This window comes from Urocampus carinirostris, chromosome 7 (genome assembly GCF_059441175.1).
Source record: "Urocampus carinirostris isolate Australia breed hairy pipefish chromosome 7, RoL_Ucar_1.0, whole genome shotgun sequence".
Classification (NCBI taxonomy): Eukaryota; Metazoa; Chordata; class Actinopteri; order Syngnathiformes; family Syngnathidae; genus Urocampus; species Urocampus carinirostris.
Window position 1 is genome coordinate 14,359,829 of NC_142355.1, and position 13,405 is coordinate 14,373,233.

General features: G+C 40.3%; 1 protein-coding gene across 1 annotated transcript in view; it reads left to right on the forward strand.

Annotated features, from left to right (window-relative positions):
- Positions 1-13,405, forward strand: part of pclob (piccolo presynaptic cytomatrix protein b) — a 70,504-nt gene that overhangs the window by 1,277 nt on the left and 55,822 nt on the right. The window contains exons 2-9 of the mRNA XM_088339833.1: positions 55-723; positions 7,042-7,291; positions 7,535-8,055; positions 8,126-8,929; positions 9,372-10,298; positions 10,372-11,139; positions 11,374-12,123; positions 12,245-13,384. Of these exons, the coding sequence (XP_088195959.1) occupies positions 55-723; positions 7,042-7,291; positions 7,535-8,055; positions 8,126-8,929; positions 9,372-10,298; positions 10,372-11,139; positions 11,374-12,123; positions 12,245-13,384 (5,829 nt within the window). The remainder of the gene's footprint in view (positions 1-54; positions 724-7,041; positions 7,292-7,534; positions 8,056-8,125; positions 8,930-9,371; positions 10,299-10,371; positions 11,140-11,373; positions 12,124-12,244; positions 13,385-13,405) is intronic.

Below are 13,405 nucleotides of genomic sequence, written 5' to 3' on the forward strand. Positions count from 1 at the left end.
TGCTAAATTTCATTGAAAACATTTACTTTTCTTTTCATCAAAATCTGTCCTCAGGCATCCGAGTGGCTTTGTCTCACCTGCCAGATAAAGAGAGCTGAAGGGCCGCCGATGAAAAATTCAAGGCCATCCCCCTCTAAAACGCCATCTCCTGCTGCTTCAGGTTCAACCAACAGGACGCAAAACACATTAGGAGCCAAAAGTGAAGCACCCAAAAGCCAAGCAAGTCCCAAGCACGTTGAACCAGATCCCCAGAAACAACTACCTGAAAAAAGTGGTCCACCTGCAGCCAATCAGAAGGAGTCTGGAGGCCTGTTTGGATTTGGTGCTTCTAAAACAGCAAAACCAGAGGAGACAGTGACCGGGAAAATGTTTGGGTTTGGTTCTTCTATTTTCAGTTCCGCATCAACATTAATAACCTCAGCAGTTCAGGATGAGTCCAAATCCACACCAGCTAAAACTACACCGCCGGTTTCTCCCAAAGTGCAAACCAAACCCTCTGCCGCCCAGGATAACAAACTGCAGCCGGTGAAGGCAGAGCTTACTTCATCGAGTCCTTCGCAGTCACCAGGGGCCTCTTCCAAAAAAGGACAACATTCATGTCCTCTTTGTAAGATGGTGCTCAATGTCGGCTCCAAGGACACTCCCAACTACAGCAACTGCACTGAATGCAAAAGCACCGTCTGCAACCAATGTGGATTTAACCCCATGCCCAACGTTAAGGAGGTAAGATCAATTGATATGTAATATATCAAATAGTGCAGTATTCTTCAACTGTGTGCTCCAGGGAATTCCTCAATCTTATCATCACAAAAAAAGGATGCCATTGCTCAATATAGTTTCTTTCTTCCAGTGATAAGCAGAGTAGTTGTAACATTCATCTATATCAAAAGTTGCCTGCGTATTATCTGCTCATTAGGTCGTACAGGATATTTGATAATTTTTTTTGCTTGATATAGCTGTTTAAAATTGAATTGCAAAACAAAAATATCAAATAAAGCCAAAGTCTTGCACATGATAATGCTGATTTTAATTAGTATTTTTTCAAAAATAAAAATGAAAAATAGTGAGAATGTATTGTTATTGTTTGTAGCACAGTCAGAAAATATTTGCCCATTTTAAGTGCACAGAGCTTTTGTAGTTTTGTAGTAATCCCTTATTTACCTTGGGGGTTTTCTTCCAAAAAGAACCCGTGATAGGCAAAATCTGTGCATTAAAATTGTTTATTTATTTTTTTACAAATATCGTTCAATTAAATACTCTCCTTTACACAGAAATCAAATAACAAACACCCTTACATGCTCAACTATTTGATAAACAAATAAAAGTACTGTATCATTTTTTTTTGCCACAAATAACTACTGTAATGTCAAATAATAATAAGCGTGGAGACTAGTTAGCCAATCAGATTGCAGAACTCAATGCATTAAGCAAATCTATGAAGTAGTGAAACCCTGAAAAGTAAACCGCTACAACTATACTGTACTATATACTATACTATAGTAAAACGTAAAATAAGGGCAAAAATAAACTAAAGTGAATTACTGGTATAACCTTCTGAGCCACCGTCACCACAAACGATAAGAAAAATGTTATACTGTCAATTGTTGACAATATCTGTGTATTGTTTGTAAATGCTACATCCATTGCAACCTTGTCATCCTTTTCATTTTTTAATCTTTTTTCATTTTATATTATACTTGAAATATTTTATATTTTATTTTTATTTTCATAGTATGCAGTCTGGTCATCCTGGGAGGGGGATTACCTCATGTGCGGTCCCTTCTCAAGGTTTCTTCATATTTCCTCATGCTGAGGTTTTTGAGGTTTTACTTGCCCTTATGTAGGTTTCAGATCAGGGGATGGTGTAATAATAATCTGTAGTTTGCAATAATCTGTGGTCTGTGCCGCCCTTTGAGATCCTTGTGATTAAGGGCAATAAAAAATAAACATAACTTGACTCCACTTGAGTTTACTTGACCTGACTTAATTCAGTGCATCGGCTCCACTCGTTTCGCCCCAAATCTCATTCGATTAGACTATTTTCGGCTTCAACGCCGCTAAACAGAGACACGAAAGCCGGGGAGAATCGGAGAGGAGGCGGACATGCTAACACGAGGTGGTGTATCCCTGGATTTTCACAAAGAAAAGTTTTCCATCTGCCGCAGGGATGTCGAATTTTTGGACTGGCGTGACGTCATCCACTTCGCTACAAGCACCCCTAGGGCATCATGTTCATCTGTTAATAAACAACAGGGTAGACTGCTGGAAGTGTGAATTTCCCTACGGGGATGAATAAAGTATCTATCTATCTATCTATCTATCTATCTATCTATCTATCTATCTATCTATCTATCTATCTATCTATCTATCTATCTATCTATCTATCTATCTATCTATCTATCTATCTATCTATCTATCTATCTATCTATCTATCTATCTATCTATCTATCTATCTATCTATCTATCTATCTATCTATCTATCTATCTATCTATCTATCTATCTATCTATCTATCTATCTATCTATCTATCTATCTATCTATCTATCTATCTATCTATCTATCTATCTATCTATCTATCTATCTATCTATCTATCTATCTATACATCTATTTTGACACGGCTAACGAAACATTTTTTTGCGCACATATTTTGGTCGAACACCTATTTGGTTGAGCATTGAGGCGGTTGAGGACCGAGGTACCACTATAAATGCACTGATCCATTTGAAGCTCCACAAAAATATGACGGTTCTTTAAATAAATCATATAAGAGCATCAGAACATGAATCAAATACATGTTAATTTAGATCAACGCACAATAAACATAAAACGCGCGGCACACAATGTAAAAAAAACCCAAAGAACAAAGGAAATAATAAAAATATTCATTTACCTTTTACCATTAACTGGGGATATTAAGAGCATGCCAGGATTTACACAATACGCACCAGGTGCCATGTGGAACTCTAGGAAAAGCGAATGGCAGCGCGTACTGTACTATATTTTTGACTTAGTATCCTGAAACGCCTTTTAACTAGAAGCAATATTTTCCTGTTCAGGTACTTTGTAACCTAAAACCTTTGTAAGTACAGGTACCACTGTATTTATTTACAATATGCATAGTATCTGATTTTTGAAAGAGTTTATAAATAGGGTACATTTATAAGCTCATTCTCAAAATTGGTCAGTAACAGAATGAAACAAATGACCGTTGTGTACCAAATATTTCTTGGCCCTGATTTTGTAGTATTTTTGAGTTTTTCTGTTTGAGAGTGAGTGGCCTCATCTTGTACAGTTGCTAACTAATATTGACTGTGTTCAGTGAACTTCATAATAGCGTGTCTTTTTGATCCAATATGACTAACTTGGAAATCCACACCTAAAATAATCTGCGGTGTCATCGATGACCATCATTTCAATCCAATTCAGGTCACTTAGCACCTTATGAACTCTACTTAAAAGCAGACATAGGATGCTTGCTGCATACTAAAAATACAAATTCACACCTCGCGGGCTTGTACTACGGAGGCGAGCGAGCATACACTGAAGTAAATGGATAAGGCATCTTACTGGCAGTCTGAAGCACAAAGGACCTGACACTCGACTCTGTAATTCAATGCACAATGTGCAGTTCGTAAGGACAAGCTTGCCAGCGACACCCCAAGGCAGTGGCTTCACCCTGTAACACATTCTCATTGAGCTATAATTCTGTTTTGTACAAAAACAAAAACAAAAAATAATAGCCTTTCGTTCCTACCAGAATTGCATCTCCCTGGATCAAATGGGATGTGGTTATTGTATTGCAAATAAGACACCTAGATATTGTATTCTTGGACTAAACTGTGTTTAAAAAAATTGGATGTGTTTTACTTTCACCCTTTTTCTTACGCTAGGGAAGGTCTCTAGTTTTCTTCCATTTTTGTGGTCCGTTCAATTTAGTCTGCTGTATTTATTATGTCAAGCTTCCCAACATAACCCAATTTTGAGTACCCCTTTTTATGTGCTCCATCTCTGTGTAGTATACTTTGGTATTCTGAGGCAGCTGTCCCCAACATTTTCTGTACCATGGACCTTTTTAATGTCTAAAAATATTTTCAGGGCCAGGACCAAAGTAGCCATTAAACGTGTTTGTACTTTTTAAAAATAATAATATTTATAATAATAACACCAACTACAATGAGATTAATACGGATAACAACAGTAATAATAACAACAATAATAATGAGTTTGAATCCACTGTGTAATTATGTGTAATATTTGCATGTCCTCATCACATAACCATTGGTAACTCTGTGCCTGGTCACTGCAACACACTCTTGGCACTATTTCAATATTTAGTAAAAAATGTCACGTTGAGCCATGTGTAAAATAGTCAATAATGCAAATTCATCAAATAAACCGACCCTAGCGAAAAGTTTTTGGGTGTTGTGTTGTTGTACTTGTTTTGTCGATGTATGGATTCCTTGTATCCTTAAACTGCAATGATCAATATTTCCTCCATGGCCATTATCTTTGTAATATCTTATAGTAGTATGCAATTGACCATTCTCTATGCTGATTGGCTGCAATTGCAAGGATTTGGTCTTTCAATGGGACTTTTGCACCACCCAACAGGCAACTACGCCTGCCCATCCGTGACTCAAATTTAGACGCACTGGCTAAAACACCTTTTTGTGTGACTGTAGTGGTGTCACTAAAACATTAATACTATAAAATTTGGCTGTGGCACAGTGGTTGGGGACCACTGCGCTAAGTTACTATTTTGCTAGTTGATTGGTCAAGTCATGGCATGGCAGGTGGGTGGTTAGCGTTCAGCCCCAAGATCCATTGGTCCGGGGTTTACTTTGCATGTTCTCCTTGTGTGTGGGTTCCCTTCCACATTCCAAAAACATGCATATCAGGTTAATTGGCTGGTCCAAATTTTCCCTAGGTGTGAATGAGCAAGTGAATTGTCTGTCTCTGTGTGCCCTGCGACGGCTGGCAACCAATTCAAGGGTGTCCCTTGCCCGCTGCCTTAAGATGCCTGGGATGGGCTCCAGCACCCCTAGTGCGTATAGGCTGGTTCAGAAAATGGATGAATGGATGGATTAGGTTAGGGTAGGGTTTGGGCTAGGGCTAGGGCTAGGTTAGGAAGCAATCTTTCTTTCCCAAGGTCCCCTAAATCTGAGGCCCTTGGGAAAGTAAGTTTTTGCACTGGCCATTCAGGAAACTGGAGCTTTTCTTGTTTTACCTGCGTTTGTTTAGTCCATCTGGAAAGAGAGTGTTGAGTTTTATTATCCAGTGTTTTTCTGCCTTGCGTCTTTCTTCTTGCGTCCAATTGCTGTTTGTTTGTAGGCCCCATATTTCTAGTGCCTGTAGCCCATGTTGTATGAAGTGGGCTACTAAGTGTGTGTTAGTTTCCCTGCTGTTTCTGATGTTGTAAATGTGTTGTGCTAATCTACATCTGATTGAACTTCCTGTCTCTCCTATATATTTATTGTCACAGTGTTTACACTTTATGACATATATACAGTTTTCCGTGTTAGGTGTGAGTGTTTGTTTAATTAGGTAGTTTGTGTTGGTGACGGTGTTCCTAACTGTGGTGGCTTGTTTGTAGAATGTGGGGCCCCGTGTTCGTGTTATGTTGATTTCCGGTAATTTACTTTTTACTAAGTAATCTTTGAGGTTGTTGTTTCTTTTAAAGGCTGAGATGATTTTGTAATCTTGGATTATGTCTGTGTTCTGTAGTGTCTGGTTTATATTTTGTTTAATTTTTCTATTAGCAGTTTGGCTAAATGCTGAGTAGGTGCTTATTAGGGGGATGATTTTCTGTGTGTCCCGTTGCTCTGTGGTTAAAAATGTTTTACGGACTTGCCTGAGGAAAGATCTAGAGTATCCTCTTGGTCTCAGTGCCTTGAAAAGGGTTTGGGTAGGGCTAGGGCTAGTTTTAGGATTAGGGTTAGGGTTACGGTTAGGGTCATGGCGTTGCCAACAAAAGATCATCAAGAACTAGCCAGGAGTTGAACTTAGATTCTACTGATCCACTGTCAGATGGGTTATCCATTGCGCCACTAGCCTTGGGCTTCATAGTGAAGTTAGTATATTTATTTCCAAATAACAATACCGTACAAACCAGAAATGGTCAAGTGTAAACTGAAACCCAGAAACCTTGGGTCAACAGTGTTAGGAAGAAGCTAATGTAATGCCCTCAAAAAACTTTTAGGAGCTCATCCTGTCAGGCAGGATGTAATGAAAACTGAGATCACTTGCACTCGTTTCTTGTTTTTTATTGGAAGGAAGGAATGACAAGACGTGAATCTTCGATCTGTTGTTTGACGGATTGTCGAGACTTTGACAGGTGGGTGAAGGCTTGGCGGGAATGGTTGCGGACAGGCGTAGTCGTCGTGTTGTTGGTTGGGGCTGGACAAGAAGGGCGTCGTTGTGTTCAGAAGAGAGATCAGGAGTCAGGCGGGCAGGGCAGGTCGTAGGCAGATTCGGAAACGGGTCGGCAACGGAGATCAGGTAGAACAACAGGAGGCAGGCAAAGAGTTGGAGGTACGGGCTTTCTGAGCAAATGGCAACAGATCGCATAGTACAATCAAACAAAGTGTTACCGGAAGCTGGGGATTTAAATATACAGGGTGCGCCAATCAGCTGTCCTGGCTGTTGGCGCCAAATCCTGAACACAGGTGTTCCCGATCCGGGTGATTGTGACACATCCAGAAGAAACCATAAACCTTTAATCCATTGTCAGATTCATTATCCACTGAGCTAGTCCAGTTTCTTAGTATTTATTTATAGGAAGCATTGGAAGGCCACATTTGTTGTTGACGAGAGTTTAGCATTTTCTGTCCTTTTGTTATGTGGGTTTTCCCCAGATACTCTTTCCTCTTTTATGTCTTAAAAAAAGCATCATTTGACAATATGAAATGCTTTTTTTGGAATGGTTGCCTGGCTGAAGTGACAAATTCTAATTAAAACCCTAATGAGAACATACAAATAAATTAATCCTACATAACTGTGTGATGTAAATGCACTTTAACTTGTCTGATTTGTTGTTTCAGGGCAAGGAGTGGCTTTGTTTGAACTGTCAAGTAAAGCGTGCGACAAAAGGAATTGAACCTCCCAGAAACAATCCATTAGCCACTTCCCCATCAAAAAGGACACTAGGACAGCATGTTACACAAACAACTCCAACACAGAGCTCACCAGTAGAACACTCATCCAAGTCTGAAGCTGTTAAAGCACAAGAGGGTCAAAAACAGACCGGTTTGGCTCCTGTTCAGAAAGCACAGCAGGACGACGAGAAGGCAGGTTTAAAGAAAAAGAATGAACAGTTACAAAATAAGGGAAAGCCCACTGAAGCTCCACAGCAAGAATCGGGTGGTTTATTTGGTTTCGGCAGTTCCCCGTCAAAAAGGACACCGGGACAGCATGTTACACAAATTACTCCAGCACAGAGCCCACAAAAGGAACACTCACGCAAGGCTGAAGCTGTTAAAGCACAAGAGGGTCAAAAACAGGTCAGCTCAGTCCCTGTTCAGGACGAGAAGTCAGCTTTGCAGAAAAAAACTGACCACTTACAAAATCAGGGCAAGGCCACTGAAGCTCCACAGCAGGAATCAGGTGGTTTCTTTGGTTTCGGAAGCCCAAAGAAGCAGCCTGATGCTATTAAGCCTGCTGATTCAGTGACTGGGAAGATGTTTGGATTTGGTTCCTCCATATTTAGTTCTGCATCAACTTTGGTGTCTTCTGCTGTTCAAGGGGAACCAAAACCAACACCATCCCCGGTTTCTCCCAAGATTCCGACTTCAAAAGACTCACCGTCCATCGGGAAAACACTTCCAGAAAAGACAAAAGAACAAAGCCAGCAGCAAAAAGAGGAAAATCTTACATCACAGCCGTCTGAGAAAGCATTGTCTGCCCAAGTTGTTTCCAAACCAGTACAGTCCTGTCCTGTTTGCAAATCACAACTCAATGTTGGTTCTAAAGATCTCCCCAACTACAACACCTGTACGGAGTGTAAAAACATTGTCTGCAACCAATGTGGATTTAATCCTGTGCCAAATGAGAAGCAGGTAAAATGTCTAATTTTAATTTCTTTATGTTCCAGTGTGTCTTAACAAACATATATACCAACTTTTTTAGGTCCAGGAATGGCTATGCCTCAACTGTCAAATGAAACGAGCGCTTGGAGCATCAGAACCTTCTAGAAAACCAGTGTTTAAACCACAAGCTTCGCCAAATAAAATTCCTACATCTTCGATGGTCACAAAGAGTGAAACACCAAGTAAATCTGAAAGAAAAGATGCCCCCACACCTTCTGAGTCCAAAGTGAAGAAAACACTTGCAAATGAATCCACAAAGATGGACGTTGCAAACCCCATGACAGCTTCGGACCTAAACGCTCCGGCGGAAGACCAGAAGAAAGGATCTCAAAAGCTCATGGAAGCTTCAATAACATCTAGCCCTAAGCAGATTGATTCTGCTTCAAAGGCACAGGAAGAGTCTCATGGTCCTAAGATACAGTCTGATTCAGGAAAGCCCACTGACTCAATAGGTGGTAAAATGTTTAGCCTTAGCTCCTCTATTTTCAGCTCGGCATCTACTTTAATTAACTCAGCAGGCAAAGAAGAACCTAAAACAACACCTCCCTTGTCCCCAAAAATGCCTGCTGCAAAAGTCACCAAATCACCTCTTGCGCAGAAAAAAGAACCAGACAAGAGGCAAGAGTCCAGGTCATCCATATCATTTGCATCTAAAGCACCAGATAATTTAAAGGAAGTTGCTGTCTCTGAGACACCATCGAAACAACGACCTTCTACATGCCCTCTATGTAAAGGAGAATTGAATTACAGCTCAAAGGATCCTCCCAACTATAGCCGATGTACGGAATGCCAAAATACTGTTTGTAACCAGTGTGGATTTAGTCCAGTGCCAATTCAGTCAAAGGTAAATAATTTAATACAGTATTTAAATGAGTGTGAAGATTGGAGTGATGAAGATGTTTTCTCGACTAGAGTGGTGCGTTTGCAGTTCTTTATGCATGTCTTTCTGAAAAAAAACTTAAAGTGTAACTGATGTGTGTTCTTCCTAATTCACTACTGTTTGACGGAGCAAAAACGATTTGTCAATATTTTGTCATACGAATGGTTAAGAGGTGTGTGGTCCTATGCAAGACTTCTTTACAAATTATAAAAACTAAGCTTTCTTTCTCTGTAACTTCAGTGAATAATTATTTTGTTCTTGCACGTAAATTTAAATCAGCCTGGGTAGGCCCCAGTTAGCTGTGACCATAATGACTGTAATACTTGGCTTCTTTCACCTTATTGTTCGGCGACTATATGCACTAATCTTAAATATGTACCATTTTTCTGTTTTCTTTGTCTTTTAGGTTAAAGAATGGCTATGTTTGAACTGTCAAATGCAAAGAGCTTTGAAAGCAGTTGAACCTCCAGTTATCCAGTCCAATGCGGCAAACAAACCAATTCCCACATCCAAACCTCAGGCAGCACTCATTTTAAATGAAGTAAAAACATCCAAAAAGGAAATATTGAAATCTGATGTTCCTCCGCAAATGCAGACTGGAGCACCTGATAAGAAGGCAGGTTCTGTACCAACTACTTCCCAGAAGATCCCGTCTGTCCCCAAAGAACCAGACCAGAACATCCACGAGACCCAAGTTCATAACCAGGAGCCACAGATACGATCTGGCTCCCAGAAACAATCAGACCAGACCCCTCAGTCGGGAACAAAACAGATCCAAGCCCCTTCAGATACCAAGAAGGACACATCCATGCAGCCTAGCCCGAGTTTCCCTAAAATCACTTCTGATTCATCTAAAACGACTGACTCAATTACAGGGAAAATGTTTGGTTTTGGCTCTTCCGTATTCAACTCAGCATCCACTCTGATATCATCCGCTGTTCAGGAAGAGTCACGCACAACGCCGCCAAGTGGTCGGAAGATGTCAGCCCCTGTGAAGGTGTCTTCAAAGACTTCAGTTGAGCCCAAGGCTTCTCCCATAAGGACACCAACATCTTCTCCTGGCAAAGTGCCGACCAAAGGAAGTGGAGATCTTACTCAAGAGATCAAGGAATACAAAGAATCGAAAGAGAGTGAACAGGATAAAGTTTCAACACAGCCAACGGAGGCATCTGTAGTATCCAACTTACGTGCAAATGTAGAGGTGGTTAACTGTCCGCTCTGTAACATCAAATTGAACATCGGCTCGAAGGAACCTTCAAATTACAGTAGCTGCTCTGAGTGTAAAACCACTGTCTGTGACAAATGTGGATTTACCCCATTACCCATGGGAAAGGTAACTGTATACGCTGTAAACTCTGTGTATTTGTATTTGTTTGATCATTTTTTGTATTTGTTTTTTCTTTTAGAAAAAGGAATGGCTTTGTCTTACATGTCAGATGAAAAGAGCAGTTGAAGCATCCGAGGACACTTCTCAAAAACAAGAGAATGCTGCGATCAAATCAACAGAGATTTCAAAACAAATTATATCAGATAAAAAAGCTATTCCAGATGGTGCCAACAGTTTACAGCAAAAGTCAAAGAAATCTGATGCTTCCACCACCTCAGACACTGATGCCAAAAAAATGCAGAAAGAAGAATCTGTTCCTGATAAACCACCAGATCAGACAAGCCAAACAAAGCGCAGGCAGAGCAATGCCACTGCAGCAAATCAACAAGAGACTGGGGGATTTTTTGGCTTGGGTGCGACAAAGTCTAAAGTGGATGTGGAAAAATCAGCTGATTCTGTGTCAGGAAAAATGTTTAATTTGGGCTCTTCAATGTTCACCTCGGCTTCCACATTAATATCATCCACTGTGCAGGATCCGACCAAAACCACTCCACAAACTTCTCCCAAAAGGTCTTCTTCAAATGAGATGAATTCTGATCAAAAGCTGACAAAATCATCAGAGTCTGCCCAAGTAGGAGCAGTATCTTCAGCAGGTCAAACTAGAGCTGATACTGATGCACTCAAACCTTTCAAAGCTGTAGGGGCAACCAAGTCAGCTTTCAAGCCAGGATCTACTTGTCCACTCTGTAAAGTTGAACTTTACCAAGCCAACTTCAATACCTGCACGAAATGCAAAAGCATTGTATGCAATCAGTGTGGGTTTAATCCCTTGCCAAATGAAACAAAGGTAAATATATATTTAATTATATATATATATATATATATATATATATATATATATATATATATATATATATATATATATGTATATATATATGTATATATATATATATATGTTTATATGTATATATATGTTCTTTCATAATTTATTTATGGATGTCTTATTGTATAAGCAATGCTTAAAGGTTGCTAACCACTGTAAACAAACGAATGCGTCTTTGTAATAAATGTCCTTTTTCAGGTTCAGGAGTGGCTATGTCTCAGCTGTCAAATGGAGCGTGCTCTCGATGCAAGTCCTCCCAAAGGATCTGTGACTAATAACGCTGAGATATCAACAAGAGATTCCAAAATCACAGCTAAACCTGAACAGAAAGTGGCATCAACACCAGTTTCACCTCAAAGAAAACCACCCCCTGGGACAGAAAAGCCTCCTGCAGCTCCCTCCACTCCTAACAAGTCAGATGGCCTGCAAGATAGCATTTCAACTCTTAGTAAATTGACTCCACAGGGCTCTCCTAACAAACCGGGTGTTAGAACATCTCCAGGCCAGACAAGGCAAGCTGAACACAAGGAGAATAAAGTCACAGAGTCTGGAGGACTTTTTGGTTTTGGCAGCATTAAGACCCAACCTAATGATTCCAAGCCTTCAGAGTCAGTGACAGGAAAAATGTTTGGTTTTGGATCTTCTATTTTTAGTGGTGCTTCCACTTTGCTTAACTCAACTCCACCAGTCTCACCCAAGATGTCACCCACAAAGCAGAGTCAAACCTCTTCTGTTCAAAAGAAGGAACAGCCTGCAAAGCAAGACCAAAATCAACCAACAAAAACAACTACAAGTGAACAAACCAAACTGGTCAAGTCCAGCTGTCCGCTTTGTAAGGCTGAACTTAACATTGGGTCCCAAGATCTACCGAACTACGATACCTGCACCAATTGCAAAAATACTGTCTGCAAGCAGTGTGGATTCAACCCTATGCCAAATGTAGCAGAGGTAAGTAGAGATCATATGAAAGCATTAACCCAATGCACACAAGGATACAATTACATTATCATGTATTGCACTATTTGTAATTAAAATATCCTTATGCATGGCTTTCTTGTTTGTCTTGTAGAAAAAAGAGTGGTTATGCCTGACATGTCAGATGCAAAGAGCTCTTTCAGAAGCAGAGTCCTTGGAGCCCCCACCGATGAAATCTCAGCCATCACCCAAAAAAGATACACCAGCAGCTACTGCCAAGCAAATTAAAGATACAATTTTAACTTCTGGGATAGATGCACTTAACAAACACCAAAATGAAACACCAACAAGCATAGCATTAGACAAGAATAACAAGAACTCAGGCAGTGTTTCAGTCCCGACAAAAGAGATAAACACTGCTTCGCCAACTATAAAAGAAACCCAAATCTCACAGAAGTCTTTGACTGAAAAGAGGCCAAGTTCAGGTTCGCTTTCCGATAAACTCCTCCCTGATCAGCCTCTTGTCACCACAGATGTTGAATTTTTACTGAAAAAGAAAGACGATCATCTTGAACCAACCTTACTTACAACAACCAACAAGTCAGAACAGCAAGTGCAGGGACCAGTCAATACATTGGTAGATCAGGTCTCAGTAGCCGATAACGGACAAATCTCTCAACTTTCCAACAAAGAGCCTATACTCATCGAAGACATACCAACGAAAACATTACCTTCGACAGTACAGAAAAATGAAGAAAAAATAGCAGATGCCAAAAGATCTCTGGAAGGTGTTTCAAATACAGCTGAAGCTGTTACCGGGAAGATGATGGGATTTGGTTCAATTTTCAGCTCAGCATCATCTTTAATAACATCTGCCATTCGCGAGGAACCCCGTACCACACCACCAAGTTCTCGTAAAATGTCTGCCCCAGTACAAAGCTCAGATAAAGTGCCTTCATCTCAAATTCCACCGGTCAAGTCAAGCCCTACTGTCTCACAGCCCAGAACATCCATAAAGGATGTCAAGTCAGCTGAGGGAAATAAACCAGAGCAACCTAAAACTAAAGTCGAGGCCCCTCCATCAGGATCAAAGAAAGTTGACAAAGTTTCGCAAGAACCTTCAAAAGTAGAAAAGTCTGAAGCTGCTACCAAAGTGATACAACCCAATTGTCCTCTTTGTAAAGTTGAACTTAATATAAATTCCAACGATTTACCCAATTACAACGTGTGCACTGGATGCAACTCCACTGTCTGCAACAAATGTGGATTCAGTCCAATGCCTAACAAAGCGGAAGTAAGCTAAATCTTCTGCATG